We start from the raw sequence: 14,945 nt of genomic DNA on the forward strand, positions 1-14,945 counted from the left end.
CACACGCAGCCTTGGGCAGCACAGAGCTGGATGAAGAACAGCCAGCTCCAACCACGCTTAGGAAAGAGCTAGGAAAGGCAAAAGTGGTGATAATCAGTGAACAATAGATGGCAAATAATATTATTTATTATTTCTATGTCTTCACGACATAGAAGCGCCACGGGGCGCTTGTTGTACCAGGCACAGCGCTCTGGAATGCTCCTGCCCCGCTGATGGACCAACCGACATTTGCTGGTCCCAACCCATTTTCCACATTTTGCTGACTCTGCTGAAGGCCACAGAAAAGAAGAAACACGGCCAGGCTGCAAGAAGTAAAGTCCTTCGGTTGTTCTCCCGCTTTTAGTTGGTTTTGGGGGGCGTGCAGTGCAACGTGAAGTAGCGTTGGAGCGGGGCTGAACGCGGTCCTCGGTGTTTGGGCAGGGGGCAGAGGTTTCGGGGCAGCAAGGATGTCAGCACGTCAGCAGCAAGGATGTCAGATGGTCCTGCTAGATGCCACCACTGGTCCTACGTGAGGCCAGACAGGGCTGGAAGCAGGCAAGGGCCGAGCCCGTGGTGCCCTGCCTGCAGCAAAACCATCCCCAGGGAAGGCCTTTTCCCAGGAACAATGCCCTCTTCCAGCTCGCCCTCAATTCCCCAAAGCTCCAAGGGAAGAATAGGAGGAAAGCTCTTTCTTTTATTTCTATTTAGCTTCTCTGCTTTGTTATTCTTTTCCCAAGCTCCCCAGATTTGACGGCTGCAATTAGTCCTCTGGTTCTCATCTGCAAAGGGGCTCTCCTCTGCTCACCACACAAATCCTTCCTTGACCCCAACCGTCGTCAGTGCCGCTCTTCGGGCTGGGCTTGGGCATCCCATTTCCCTTCTCCAACTTAAACGACGCAATGTTCCAAGCAGAAAAACCACGTTTTGATCTAAAGCACCACCCAAACTCACCGTGCTCCATCAAACCACTTCAACGAGAGCTGGACCCACCTTTTACTTCTTTTGGAAAACCATCTCCTTGCCTAAAATTCCAACATTGACCCCACCAGACCTTATTGTGAAGGCACTCTCCGCCTGCACAAATCTCACCCCAAACCGTCAGAATGGTTCTGGAATTTAAACTTTTTGATCCTTTGGGGCCCCAGCTCCCGGGAGAGGCAGTCACCACGTCAAGACACGGCGGCAGACGCTTCCTTCTCCCCCCACCCTGTTTTCCAGCAGGTAGCTCAGGCAACGGGAGCAGAGGAGGATGCGGCAGAGCCCCCCGGGGATGAGGGCCTTGGTGCGGACCACGTTTCTGCCAAGGGGCACAGCCACTCCTTTGGTTCCCGAAACGCTGCCCGGGCGAGACGGCAGCTCCGACCCAACTTTCCTTTGCCGCGATTAAACACCCGTTCCCGTGGCGGACATCGAAACGCAGCGGTCTGCCTGCTTCCCCGAGGACGGTGATGAACGCCGCTTCGATTAACCAGCAAACCCCGGCATTTATCACTCCAGCCTCGCCTGAAATTAACTTCTCTTTTGATTTCTTTCTTTCTTTCCCCCCGCCCCCCCCCGCCAGCCCACAAAACCAACCCATCCACACCGCTCGATAAATAACACCGGCGGTGCCACCCGACGCCCCAGCTCCTCCTCGCCGGGCCACCCAGCACTGAGGTCCTCGCTGCCGTCCTCGCTTCCTCCCGCCCAGCCCCGCTCTGCAATTAATGATGGTGTTAATAAGCTTTTACTGGGCCGGGGGGGAGGAAAGGAGCTGGAGAGACGAAGCTTTGCAGGGGGAAGGGAAGAGACGTTCCCACCTCAGTCATCGGGCAACTTTCCCCTTCCTCCTGCTCACTCCCTCACTGACCTTTGGCCGAGTTTGGCAAAGCTATAAAGGAAAAGGGAAAAAGGAAAGAAAAAAAAAAAAAAAAAAAAAGAGAGAGAGAAACTAAAAAGCAAGAGGAGCTGAAAGGCCAGGCAGAGGGAAGAGATGTTATCTCACCTCTGGTAACGATTTATCGCCAAAGGATGGGTGGATGGAGGCAGAGGGAGCTAAGCCGGCTTCTGGGTAGAATGGAGGGGGCTTTCCTGGGGGATGCCCAAGGCGGGGGGAGTTAGGGGTGTGGGGCTGAGATTGTACACGGGGACGTATGTGCTGACCAGCAGGAAGGGGGAAAAAAAACCCCATGCTGAGCCCTACTACGCCTTGTGAACCTGTCCCGAGGCGAGCGGAGGTCCCAAACCTCGCAGACCATGGTGACACCCCCTCCTGCCCTAGGAAACCAGCCCGTGCGCTTCATGAAGCTCATCAAGGGATGAGCGCTCTGCACGATCGGGGGAGCTTCCACCACCTCACGGAACAGCCGGCGGGGCCAGCCTGTGCGAATGTCCCTGTCCTCTCCTGGGTGCAACTGGAAGAGCTCACCACCACCTCCTCGGCTGCGTCTACAGCCTGGCTTTGGCCCCGGCAACCATCTCAGAGCCTGGCGCCTCTCACTGCTGGTCCTGGTGGTCCTGGTCTCCCGGCTTGGGCCTATGCGGCAGGATTAGGCGCCCATGGCAAAAAAACGGTGCCAAGATGAAAACCCAGCCCAGAGCCATGGAAAAGGAACGGCATGGGTCAAGGTCACAACCCGGCAGAGCGAGCAGCCACAGACCAACCATTTCGGGGCAGAAGAGCGGGAAGACTCAGGCTCACCCATGCCAGCTAAGCTAAGAGTCTTCTTCTCCGGCAAACAGCACCATGGGGACAGAGCTGTCCCGCTAAGGAACGGAGAGACGTATTTTTAAGGAGCAAATTTATGCGCGACGTCTTGATCTAATTAGTAAAGGCTTTTTATGGAGCTGCCCTGCAGCAAAATATGTCCCCGATACGTGAAATTCATGTCCTTCCGCACACCTCTAGGTTGCCACCGTGTCCCCGCATACCGGCGAGGCGACAAGAGTGACGGCAGGGCGACGGCACGGCGAGGGCAGACAGGAGTGGGCAGGGAAAGGTCCTGGCAGAATCGGGGCTGGGTTGTGTCACGACTGTGATGGGAAGCGGAGGGGAACGGGGACTCTGCTAGACGCCAAGATCTTCCCCATAAGGTGACACATGCCGCTGTGGGCAGAGATTTTGGGGAAGTTAGGCTATTCTTAGCATCCCTCTCCCACCTCCCCCTCGGGATATGCGCGCCTCATGGCGACGCTCGGAGTCTTTCTCACCGCTACAGTCACCGCCCGTGAACCCTACCCACAAATATCGCTGCGAAGAGAAAATGTTTACGACGCGTTCGCATTCAGAGAAAAACCTCCCATGCGCGTCAAGACAAAAAAGTCATCGCCGCCGGTTTCTTCATCCTTCCCTCGCCCAAGGTCTAGCGGAGAACTTCTTTTGCGGCGCGTTATTTACGGCCCGACCGAAGCGCTGCTGACAATTTGAGATTCACGGCTCCAACCCTGGGCAAGGCAGCAGATTTTTTTCGGAGAAAGTCTCCTACGGACGGCGGCGGGAGCACAAAACCCACCTTTAAAATAGGATGGGGGAGAGCCCTCTCCCGCTCTACTGAACATTTAACACTCGAGTTGCCTTTTCTGTTTGTCCTCACTGAGGTTTCTGCCACCCACCCGAACCGTGGAGAGCTCAGGCTCTGAAAGGAGCTCATCAGGAGCTCAGGTTCTGGAATGTCCCCAACGCTGCTGGTCGGGCTGGGTTTCTGCTGCACTAGGTGGGGAGTAAGGACATACGGGACCTCACCTCCCTCCCTCTTTCCTCCCCTCAGTCTGTCTCATCTATTCAGGTGGCTTCACCCGCTTTTAAGAAGCTTTTTGGCCACTTCGGTGGGGATTTTCACAACGTTGGGATTTGCAGACTCCAACGTTGGGTTCGCAATCCCGACCGTTGGGCTCTGCAAACCCTTGGAGAAAGGGGTCCTGCTTGGAGCATGTGCTTTTGAGTAGCAGAAACACAATATCTGGGAAAATCCAAGCATCCCTGCAGACGTAGATGCTTTTGGGGTGAGAAGTGTTGATGCTGGCAAAGCGAACCTTTAGGAATCATAAAGCCAACATCTCCGGATCGTGGGCACCTCAGCACTGCAACGCAACGGCTTGGCCCGCGGGTGGAGAAGGACAAACTCTGAAGGCGTTTACCTCCCTGAGGCAGGTATAAATGGGGCAGACAAGGACTCGAAAGGGCTCTCCGGTGCTGCTCCTCATGGTGCCGAAGACCTCGCAGAGAAAGGTGATGAACCCCAGCCAGCGCTCCACGTCCCGCTGCTGCAACTCCTCCCGCATGGTGAAATCCTTCTGCAAGAGGGACAGAGACAACAGGCCTGCATCAGCAAAACCGCATCGCCATGGGAGAGGCAACGGCTGTCTAGAGAGAGAATTAGGAGGAAATTGAAACTCAGGGTGGGGGGAGGAAGACAGACAGACTGACTCTTTAGTAACAGCGGGGAGATTACTCAACGCACGCGGAGTGGCTGGAATTTCAACACAGCAAAGCCACCAGAAAGCAGGTACTGCAGAAATATCACCAACCCCTGCAATAACTGTCACGGCTTGCGCTGGAGACGGCGTCCCCCGCGCCCTGCCCTCTCCCTCGCACGGACGCGGGGACTCTTTTTCCGTCGGCACAGCCAAGATCAAATGAAAGAGGCAATCAAGAGGTTAAATGAAACGCAGGGGAAACACAACGGATGCTGGTGGTCAGGCTGGACTTGGTGCTCCAGGTGGACCTGCCCAGCCCGTTCATTCCAGTATCTTCAGCAGACCTGGCTGGGGGCATCCTAATGGCCTGGCTGCTCCCTGGGGTCTCATGAAATTACAGCGGAGACTGGCTCCCTGCCCGACCAGGAGAAGATCAGGCCAGCCCGGGCTTGCCATTAAAAGGTCACCCTGCTCTTGAGCTGATGGTTGCCATGACCAAGGATTATCCGAATGACGTGATTTATGGAGCAAACTCAAGAGGAAGCGTGCGGGCAGCCAGCTGCCTCCCCACCTAGGGAGACAAAAAGGGGTTCGCCCGAAGGCAGGATACGAAAAGGGATGCGTGTGTTGGGAATGCGCGGCAAAGAGCAAGGGGCAACACTGAAAAGCGAACAAAAACCTTTCTAGAGGACGGCACAAGAGGGTGCATCGCACTCAGAGCCAAGAGGGTTTCCCTGGGCTCGCAGCGATGCCGCAGAGCCCATCGCAGGATGTCCCACGCGACTTGGCTTGTCTGTCTCCATAGTGACCTTCCCTCGGTATTAAAAATTAGCAGACGCTACGTAGGGGCAAATGAAAGAACGGGACAAGTTGGTTCTCAACACCGGGCGTCCCCAGTGCGGCTCACACGACATTGGAAATCCAGCGACGAAATAAATTCTTCTATCTTTTTCATCGCGGTTTTATTCCCACCGCCCGAGACGAAAGGGCTTCCGCTGCCGCGAATGCGCCGATCGGCTGCCGCGCTGGGCAAAGCCGGGGAGATATAAAAGCCACCACACCAAAGTTCGCCCTCACGGCCCGGATAACACACGGGAGATCTTTCTTTTGAAACAAAGGTAAAAGTCAAGCAGCTGCTAAAGAAAGCCAGGCAAAAGCGCGACGATAATTTTTCATGACACAACCGTACGCGTAGAAGATGCAAGACAGGAGCTATTTATATGTCTCATTACAAAAGGGGGAAAAAAAAAATATAAAAAAAATAACCTATTTGCATATGCAGGAAAAAGCCTTGTAAAATAACCGAGGCACTTATTAGCCAAAGAGCGATGAGTAATTCCTCTCTACACCCATTTCTATAAGGCAATTGCCCAACTGCGTCTGCGACTCCGAAGGCAACCTGTAGCCAAGTCCCGTCGGGTCTTTGCAGACTCTCTGGGGGAGTTTGCGGGGTTTGCCCTTTCATTCTCCAGCCAGTCCCAAGGCGGTGGTGGAGGAGAGAAGTTATTTGCCAGCTCAGGTTATCACCCCAGAGTTACCAAATTGGTCGTTCTGGAGTTTTCACTTGAATTTTAATTAAAAAAAAAAAAAAAAAAGGTCAAAGAGAAATGACCTCCCGACTATTGAGAAATTAAAAAACCAAGCGAGAGTGTCCCGTGTCCCTCGTCTGGACTGATGGAGACCTCCAGCTTCACCCACCCATAGAGGTCACCCACTGGCCACCTCCACCCTGGGACAAAAACCACCCTTTGAACCCTTCCTTGATGCTCCGAGACCTCTCCATCCCCTAGCACTGAGCTGTCTCCTGCATCTCATGCAGCATCCCACCCGAGCCCTCCTGCCCCTCCCAGGCTGGATAACCCCCAGAAGCTCCCTTGTCCTGCCTGGGAAGGTCCACACTGATGCGCTCAGGGAACCAGGTCATATTTCAGGATCCCTGGGGCACGCTGGGAAATTCCTAGCAGCTCGAGATAACCGCATGGGCTCTGCGGTCCTGGATTATTGGGAAAGAGTAAAAACCACCGCAGGAAACTCTCCTCCTTCCCGTTCCTGTTTCAAACATATCGCCCGCTCCGCAGCCTTGCAAGAGAGAAAAATGACTCTTCAACATTTTCTCTAAAAAAAAAAAAAAATATTTTCTGTAAAAAAAACCATCAAACCAGCCATCCCAATAAAAACTTTCCATAAAACAACCACCAAACCAAACTCAACAGGCCCGGGATGGGAGCTGGACAAGGAAGGATGCCACCACCCAGCACCCTCTTTTTTTCATCCTACGGCACCCAGTGGGTGATGCCACCCAGCAGAGACATCAATGAAGACTCTGCCCTCAACTTTGCAGCTGAAGAAGACCCTTCAGAAGCAAAAGAAAAGGGACTGGGGTCCTCTCCCAACCTCCCCCCCCAGGTCACAAAAAAGCTTGTGCAGACTTTGATGGACCCCCACGAAGGATGGGAGCAGGGGATGGAAGGTGGGATGGGTGCAGAGGTCACCGTGAACATTTTCACCCAGAGCGTGATACCACAGTGGGAATAGTTTTGCTCCATTTCCAGCCTCGGGTTGGGCCAAATTTCGCAAAAGGGGTTTGTTTGCAGGTACTCTGCAAAAGCGGGGAGTGACATTGATTCCTTTGACAAAGTAGGAAAAGCACCTCGCCAGAGGTAGGCATTACATTTTTTGGACCATGCCTGCCTACAGGCAAGAGTTGGGCTTGTCAGGAGCTGAACCTCCACGGTAGCTGGACGTGCTCTCCTGAAGCATCCTGAGATACCCATCTGCTTTGGCCCCGCAGGGTGGTGCTACACCAGTGTCATGGCACGCACAAGGAAGGTAGCCCAAGGAGCTTCGTCCTTAACATTTGGCCTTCGGACAGTAGGTTTGACCACAACCATGGCACGCACAGACGGGCAAGCCAACAGGAACGCCAACCGTGCAGAGGCGTCCCACCTCCCTTGGGGTTCCCGTGTTTGAGGAGACCGCTGCTGTCATCTCGGTAATTTGGTCAACGGAGTTACGGGTGTGATTCACCCGGCTGCACGTCGGCCATGCTCCCAGCAGGACCTGCAACCATCATGCCAGGCATGGAGAACTCAGTTGCTTCCCCAAAGGGTGCGCGACCAAAATGGATGAGCCAGACCAACAGAGTGAGAGAGGTGAAGAGCTGGCTGGTAGCGAAGAGCGGCTCAGCAGAGAAGAGAACTCATGTCCCACGCACCTGAGGGACATTTGATGGAGCCGTGCCCTGACCCGCAGACCTCCACACCACTGATGAGAAGCCTTGAGGAGGTTGAAGAACGCTGAAACCAGACGGCCGGGTCACTGCCCTGCCCAGTGAACTTTATTTGCTCTGGAAATGCCTCACGGAGTTATATAAAAATAACCTGTGGATTGGCTTGCCCCATGCTTAGGTGGTGACGTCAGGGCAGTAAGCAAATTATCTTTCATCAGTTTGGCTGTATTTTTAAACACAAATTGTATTACTAATTCGGGGGTGCCCTGGCCTGTAGATAATCTGGGCGCCTTTACTGGATGACCTTCCTTCAGTGCCCATAGTTTAAAATAAAATGTATTTATACCAGGTAGGAGGGTTGACCTCTCTTCTCTGCCTGGTTTGGGAGAAGAGTTCATTGGAAAACCATGTGGCAAATGGAGGGATGCCGAGGGGACCTCTAAAGAGGTCTCTTACAGGACAAGTTTGGGGCATAAACCTGTAGGGCAACCACGTTCATCGCGTTGGGCCTCACCACGCGTGATGGGTACATCAGGGGTGGCCTGTGTTCATGTGTGACAGAGATGGGCCACGGCTCAGCCCACCTTCTGACTTCCCCCGTTGGACCCTTTCTAAGCTTGGCTGAAGCTCCTGCCAGCAATGGAAATGGAAAACACCTTTATCTTGGGGCTCTTCGCTCTTGCACCCAAGTGAAAGCCCACTCCTCGTGTCAGTGTAGAAGCAGCTCATGCAACGCTACCCCTTCTTGGCCCAAACATGAGACCTCTTCAAGACCATGACCAAGCTAGAAGAGCCAAAGGGACTGGCCGCTCCATGGGAGAGGAGGAAAATCCATCCTCTACCATTTTTGGTGGGCAGCAGAGTCAAGCGGGACGAGAAGTAGCATTTTGCCATCGGATCTAAGCCCTTGCTCCAGCCCAGACAGCTGCAGCCGAAAATTCATCCCTTGGGAGTTCGCCACGCTTTTTTTTTTAAGATGAGTCCCAAATAACTTTTCCCCGGATCCGGGCCCACCGGCTCATGGGCTGACTCTGTCAGCAGCAAGTTAGAGGGCAAAAGTTTAGCGTGGGATAAAAAGAAGGGTTAATTTAAGCATCGCCACCTTCTGACCGGGGGGCACGGGGTGGGGAAAGACACAATTTGGGCTTGTTGCTCTGTAAACGCAGGGCTCTTCCTCCGGCAGCTCTGCCGTCCCCCCGCTCTGCTGTTTATTCAGTCAGCGTCAAGGAGGCAGGAAATACTGAGTCAGAAATGCCGCGCACAGAGAAATATATAACGCTTAGATATCGGTGCTAGGCGCTCTATAAAACGCCGAGAGAGGCTGCGCTAAATACTTCATCTCACTGGCAACGCGCGACGAAAGGCTGGAGCCTTAAATGGCTCTTTGGAAAGGGCCTGAGACAAATAAAACGGGTGGGAGGAGGGTGGCGGTGGGTAGCGGCTGGGGCAGCATCCGTCCCTTGTCGCTCTCCTGGAGGAGCGCACCCTCCTCCCCAAACCCTCCTAGAAAGGGCTCCGATAAATGACGTTTTGCACGCTTAACGCATTGCTGCGTTATTCCCTGTTTCTAATTTAAATAATACTTGCGTTTAGGTCCCGGCTTGGAGAAGGCTCTGGAGCATAGCTTTGCTTTCTGGGGAGTATAACCCAGGGAGATGAGTAGTTTAGAGCACCGGCATTCAGAAGAAGCTCAGGAGGTGGTGGAGAAACCAGGGAGCGATCAAACACCTCCGCCCATGGATGTTCGGGGTCTCACTGAGCACCTCGAAGCAGAGCTACCACCCACAGCTTCATCGGGAACATCTCACTCCACATGGACACCACTACACAAGTCCCTTTGCTGTACTAAACCGCTGGAGATGGCGGGCCACGAGGTGGGACTATCAGCTCTTCCATGGGTTCTTCTCACCCACAGCGACGCTCCCAGCCTCTCTGCCTGCACCGCGCTGACGCTCCCCGAGGACTGAACCCTACTGAGATGCCACCACACCATCCCTGCCCATGCTACTGCCAGCACAGGGACAATAAGACAAAGCAGAGTAAGACAATGATAGAAAACCTGCTTTGTGTCAACAGCTTCCACGTAGGACTGGGAAACAGCAGCTCAGGAGACTGAGATTTATTTCCAGTCCTGTGTGGGCTTCCATCACCTCTGCACCCTCATTTCCCAGCTGGCAAACGGGAACGATTTACTCATCTTCCTCTGCAAAGTGCTTTGGGGCGTCTGACTGAGACATGCACATCACGGCAATTATTATTCCCCCAACAAAGGAGCTATTGACGTTTAAAGCAGATAAAGCTTTTAAATTACAGATGACACCCTCTGCCCAGCCTCACAAAGGTCCCGGCTTCACCCAGCCATGAGGCATTTCACTCCCACAGACTTTCATCGCGCCGGTTCCTCCAAGCTGGAGCCGCACCAGATGAAGGTGCACCGGCTTCTTCTCGGGGTCACTTTGGGATGCGCAGCAAATCCTACCGGTGGCCTTCAGCGTGGACCTGGTTTCACGATGGCCACAGCTCTGTGGAGGTTTCTAATCACAGAGGTCTCCAAAATGCATGGCAAGGTGAAGGTCCAGGTTACCAGGACTGTGACCACCCTCCTGTAGGCACCCTACCACCCATCAGTCGACCACCAGGTGATATATGACTTGCATTAAATGCCACTAATTCTACAAGAACAACTCACCAAAGATCCTGCAGCCACCGGACAGACACGAATCGTGCTTATCCCTCTCAAAAGGATTTGGGCAGGAAGGGGAAAGTAAGGTCAGAAAACTCCTGGTTTTTCTGAAGGAGATGCTAAGCAAACTCCCAGGAGAAGGAACATCCATGAATTTTAAATTCCTCAGGTTTGGGTAACCGAGGCTGCTGATAACCAGAGCCAACAGGAGCTGTGGGTACTTCCCGTGTCTCCAAACGCCCCGAGGTGACCAAGCAGGTGGTCATTTGAACCTCCTGCCCCCCGGTCTCACCATGACCTCTCCGTCTGGCTGCAAATCTGGGATCAAGAGCAATTACCCACCCAACGTGGGCGTCTCATGGCTCGAGCCAGCGATGTCTCTGAGGTCCTCGGAGGCTGCAGAGGCTCAAGCAGTTAATTATTGATTTAGTTGAGGTTTCAAGCAGCCAGGTGGGAACGTAATGATGGATGTGCAAACAGAAAAGCGATGCTCTTCACCTAGCAGTTGCTAGAGATCTTGGAACACTGTCTCAGTGGAAGCTCTGAGATGACCAGGAGGGTGAAGTAGCATGGTCTGCAAACACCATTCCGTCCTGGTGTAAAAATCTTCTTTAATGACCCTCTGAGTGCAGAGAAAGCAGAGTAAGGAGAAGAGGAAAGGAAATCCCTTGGTCTCCTGTTATCTCCTTCTCCTTTTCTCTCGCGGAGGGGAAACGTCAGAAATGAGACGTGGCCACATCCTGGGAAGACACCGTGTCCCACAGGTCAGCAGAGCTTACGGCTCTCATCTCCACCAGAACACATTCGCATCTCCACCGAGTTACCAAGGCTTATACCGTGTTATCGCAGGACTATATCCAAGCAGGACAACGCACGGAGCAGAAATTCTCCGGAAAAGAGTGTGGGATGCTCTGGGAGCTCTGGTTGCTCCGCCAGAGGATGTCTGCCAGCACCTCCTCCAGCAGCACCCAGGTGACAGAGCTGTCTTCCTCCTTACTTAATTTTTATTGCCACCCTTCCTATCTAGCACCGTCCTGGATTCCCAAACACGGGCCAGGGCGTCAGCTCAGCTGGATAACAGCAGTTTATCACCACCTTAAAGCCCCCGTTATCCCATGAACCTGGACACAATCGCGCAGCCGAATGCCGTCGCCTGCCCCCAGCTACATCTTACAGCGAGCAGAGGGACACGGACCCACAGCAGGACACACGGACACCGGGAAATAATGAGCCTTTGGAGAGCCAGAAGCCAACCTCTCAGTCCCGTGGAGAGGGACTGGCAGGGAGACGAGGGACCGTGAAGAAATACAAATTAATTTTCTCGCTGGGTTGTCGTCAGAGCAACTGGGACCCAGTTCGACCCAGTTTGACCCAACTCCGCAGACACCCCATGGCTGTAATGCCCGGAGGAGGCAGCTCCCGCTCGGCAGGCTGGCTCCTCCGGTGTGTTGCAGAAGATCCTCGTTATATTCGTTTACGTCCCGGTGGGTGCTGCGGGAACCCTGTGGCAGCGACGCGTCCTTTGCCTTTGCGAGCGTGCGTGGGAAAACCTCGGGTTACCTTTGGACGTTGGGAAACACCGTGTGAATCCTTTCCCGGGCAGCCATGCCTGAGACGGGGACAAAGCATCCATGTCCCCAAGAGCATCCCGTCCCCGGGCCAGCAATCCCCTCCCTGCTCCGTGGAGGCGGTGGGAAGGGATCAAACCCAGCGGATGCCTGCCCATCCCAGCATCCGCAGCGGCTCTGGCACCCCCACTGCATGGAAAAATATATGAATATAAATGTCCTAGCCCAATGTCCTAGCCCCCTTCCCTGAAGCATGAGCTCAGTGTAAAACCACGCTGCTTTGAAGAAATCCTCCAAAAATGCGTAGAGGGGCTGTTTTATACGGGTGGGAATGGTTTGATGGACAGTTTCGAAGCCCTTCCCCGCATCAAGACAAGGTCCGAGCCCCAACGCCATCCCCAGCATCTGCTCAGAGGCCACTTTTGTGCCTGAAACAATGCCCATCCCACGGCCAAGGCCAACTTGGGGCGATGACCAAGAGCTCCATGGAGGCTGACGGATAGATCCTGCTTGCAAATGCCGCAGGCGGAGATGCCCAGCCTTGCACCCCGGAGGACGCGGCAGGGACCAGCTGGCTTTTGCCAGCGGGCTCTGCTTTTTTATTTTAAGCCCCGCACATGCCACGCGTCCTCTTTATAAAGGCGGAGGTGCCGAGGGGTCTGTGGAGACGGGCCAAGTTTGCAAACAGGGATGTAAGAGGAGGAAAAGTGGCCGCGGAGGCGGGTGCTGCTTCATCCAGGCGCCGTGGCTGGAGAAATTCCGCTTGCATTTGAACCGAAGCTGCACCAGCCTGACCACGGATGAATGAGAGCAGGCAGGGGAAAAAAAAAAAAGCAGGCAGCTAATCCCGTTTGCCGTCGGGAGCTTTTCTGCACGGGTGCTCCTCGGGCTCGGCCCTAGGAGGGATTTTCCTGGGTGCCCGGGAGCTGGCAGCAGGATGCTTTCCCTGCGGGATGCTAAGCCCTTTCTAGAAGCGAGTCCGTGCTTGGTGGTTCTTCAGCATGGGGCGGGACCATCGCTCCGCTGAGCTGGCTGCGGCGTGCAAGACACCGAAGCTTGGCCTCTGCTTCTCTGCGGCCAGGACCTATGGATGAATAAAGAGCTGGTGGACTCCTCCATCCCCAAAACCTGCCCCTGAAGTGGAAGGTCCTGAGCTGGGTGGCAACAGGGAAGCGGACGACCTTTGGATGGACCTCAAGGCACACAGGTCCAAAACAGGTCCAAAAGGCCCAGGGCGTTATAGAATCGAATGGTTTGGGGTGGAAGGGACCTTTCAAGGGCATCTAGTCCAACCCCCCTGCCATAAGCGGGGACATCTTCAACTAGATCAGGTTGCTCAGAGCCCCGTCCAACCTGGCCTGGAATGTTTCCAGGGATGGGGCATCTCCCACCTCTCTGGGCAACCTGGGCCAGTGTCTCACCACCCTCATCGTAAAAAATTTCTTCCTTATATCCACTCTGAATCTTCCCTCTTTTAGTTTAAAGCCACCACCCCTTGTCTTGTCCCAACCGGCCCTACTAAAAAGTCTGTCCCCATCTTTCTTCTAAGCCCCCTTTAAGGACTGGAAGGGGCTCGAAGGTCTCCCCGGAGCCTTCTCTTCTCCAGGCTGAACAACCTTAACTCTTCCAGCCTGTCCTCAAAGGAGAGGTGTTCCATCTCCCTGATAATTTTTGTAGCTTCCTCTGGACCCGCTCCAACAGGTCCACGTCTTTCCTGAACAGAGAACTCCAGGGCTCCATTATGGCCAGAGATCTTGGCTTTCTCCTTGAAAAGAAAGCAAATAAAAAGAAAGACGGACGCGCGAAAACGCGGCGGGTGGGAGAGCGCGGGGGGTCCCGCGGGCAACCGGCCAGATTCCTTGTGGGATGGGTTTTCCCTTCATCTGCCCGGCGACTGAACCGCAGGGGCGAGGAGGCAATCGGAAGGGTTAACAGACTCGCAGCCAGAGATATTCGTGGCACCCAGAGTTCGTGTAAAGTTTCATACCGGGACCCTTTTCTAAATTCTTTCGGTCATGGGAGAAAACATTGCAACTGTTTAGTCTGCAGGGAGGTGGTGGCTCTGGCCCAGCACTCGACGTCGCTGAGCAAACATGCTGGAAAGCAAAGGGCCTGACAACCCTCTTATCTCCTCCGCCTGCTTTTCACCCCCACTCTCCCCCCGCCCCCCCTGCCCCTGCCCCGCCATGGCCAAGCATCCGATGGGCGTCGGGTACCGGAGCTCCCTGCTGGAAACGCAGCTCTGGGCTCCCTGGGATGAAGGACAAGCCATCGCTGAAAGACAGGACTTGGAGGTGAAGTACCAGCCTGCTCAAAAATGCTCTTTAAACAAAAGAGCTCAGAAAATCTTTCTCAGGGGCTAATATTTACAAATGCTATGAAGCCAGGGAGCTTCTGCTATAGCAAATGTTCTATTTGGCTATTTATTTTTTTTTTTTAAAACGGACGTAAAAGACGCATTGATCTGTTCTGCTCATCCCCTGAAGCATGGAGGTATGGAGCACGTCCTACACACCCCGCAATGCCTCCGAAGCTGCCCGTCCACCCTGGAAAAGCTGAAATTACAGAAAAGAGCTGCAGAAAACAACATTAACCTGCAAAACCCCTCGATCCCTCCAAACTTTCTATCTCTAAAGGGATGCTCATGGTTTCCACGGCCTATTTTGCAGCCCATTGGCGGAGCGGCTGACTGCGAGCATCACCGTGTAAGACCGCCGGACGGCATGGGCCGGAATATTAAAGAGACGCAAGAAAACACACCTTACTCTTATTAACGAAGCCGAAATGGAAAGGTTTTGTTTTTCCAGCCTGACACCATATCCTTCGCCGGCGCACGTTTTGCTCTCGCTATCTTCGCTTTCGGTTCCTGCTGCTTCTGGACTGGAGGCGATACCGCTGGGTTTCGGTTCCCAGCGTCGCTAGAGATGCTTCTCCTAGCCCCTCTTTATTAAAAAAAATAATACGTAGAGCCATAGTAATAAGAAAAAAAAATAAAGAAAGAAAAGTGGAGGAATTTATCACTGGGAGGGGAAAAGGATGCGTTGGTTTCGGATGCTCGGCAAAGAGGGGAGAGCATGGGGGGGACCCCATG

At 54.0% G+C, this 14,945-nt stretch overlaps 1 protein-coding gene across 7 annotated transcripts in view; it reads right to left on the reverse strand.

The window, feature by feature from the left end:
- Positions 1-14,945, reverse strand: part of CTIF (cap binding complex dependent translation initiation factor) — a 155,745-nt gene that overhangs the window by 16,039 nt on the left and 124,761 nt on the right. For 5 of the 7 annotated variants that reach the window (XM_074570407.1, XM_074570414.1, XM_074570413.1 and 2 more), the window contains one exon: positions 4,096-4,251. The exons of the other annotated variants lie outside the window; for them this stretch is intronic. In XM_074570407.1, the coding sequence (XP_074426508.1) occupies positions 4,096-4,251 (156 nt within the window). The remainder of the gene's footprint in view (positions 1-4,095; positions 4,252-14,945) is intronic. 7 annotated transcript variants of the gene reach the window in all.

Source organism: Larus michahellis, chromosome Z (genome assembly GCF_964199755.1).
Source record: "Larus michahellis chromosome Z, bLarMic1.1, whole genome shotgun sequence".
NCBI lineage: Eukaryota > Metazoa > Chordata > Aves > Charadriiformes > Laridae > Larus > Larus michahellis.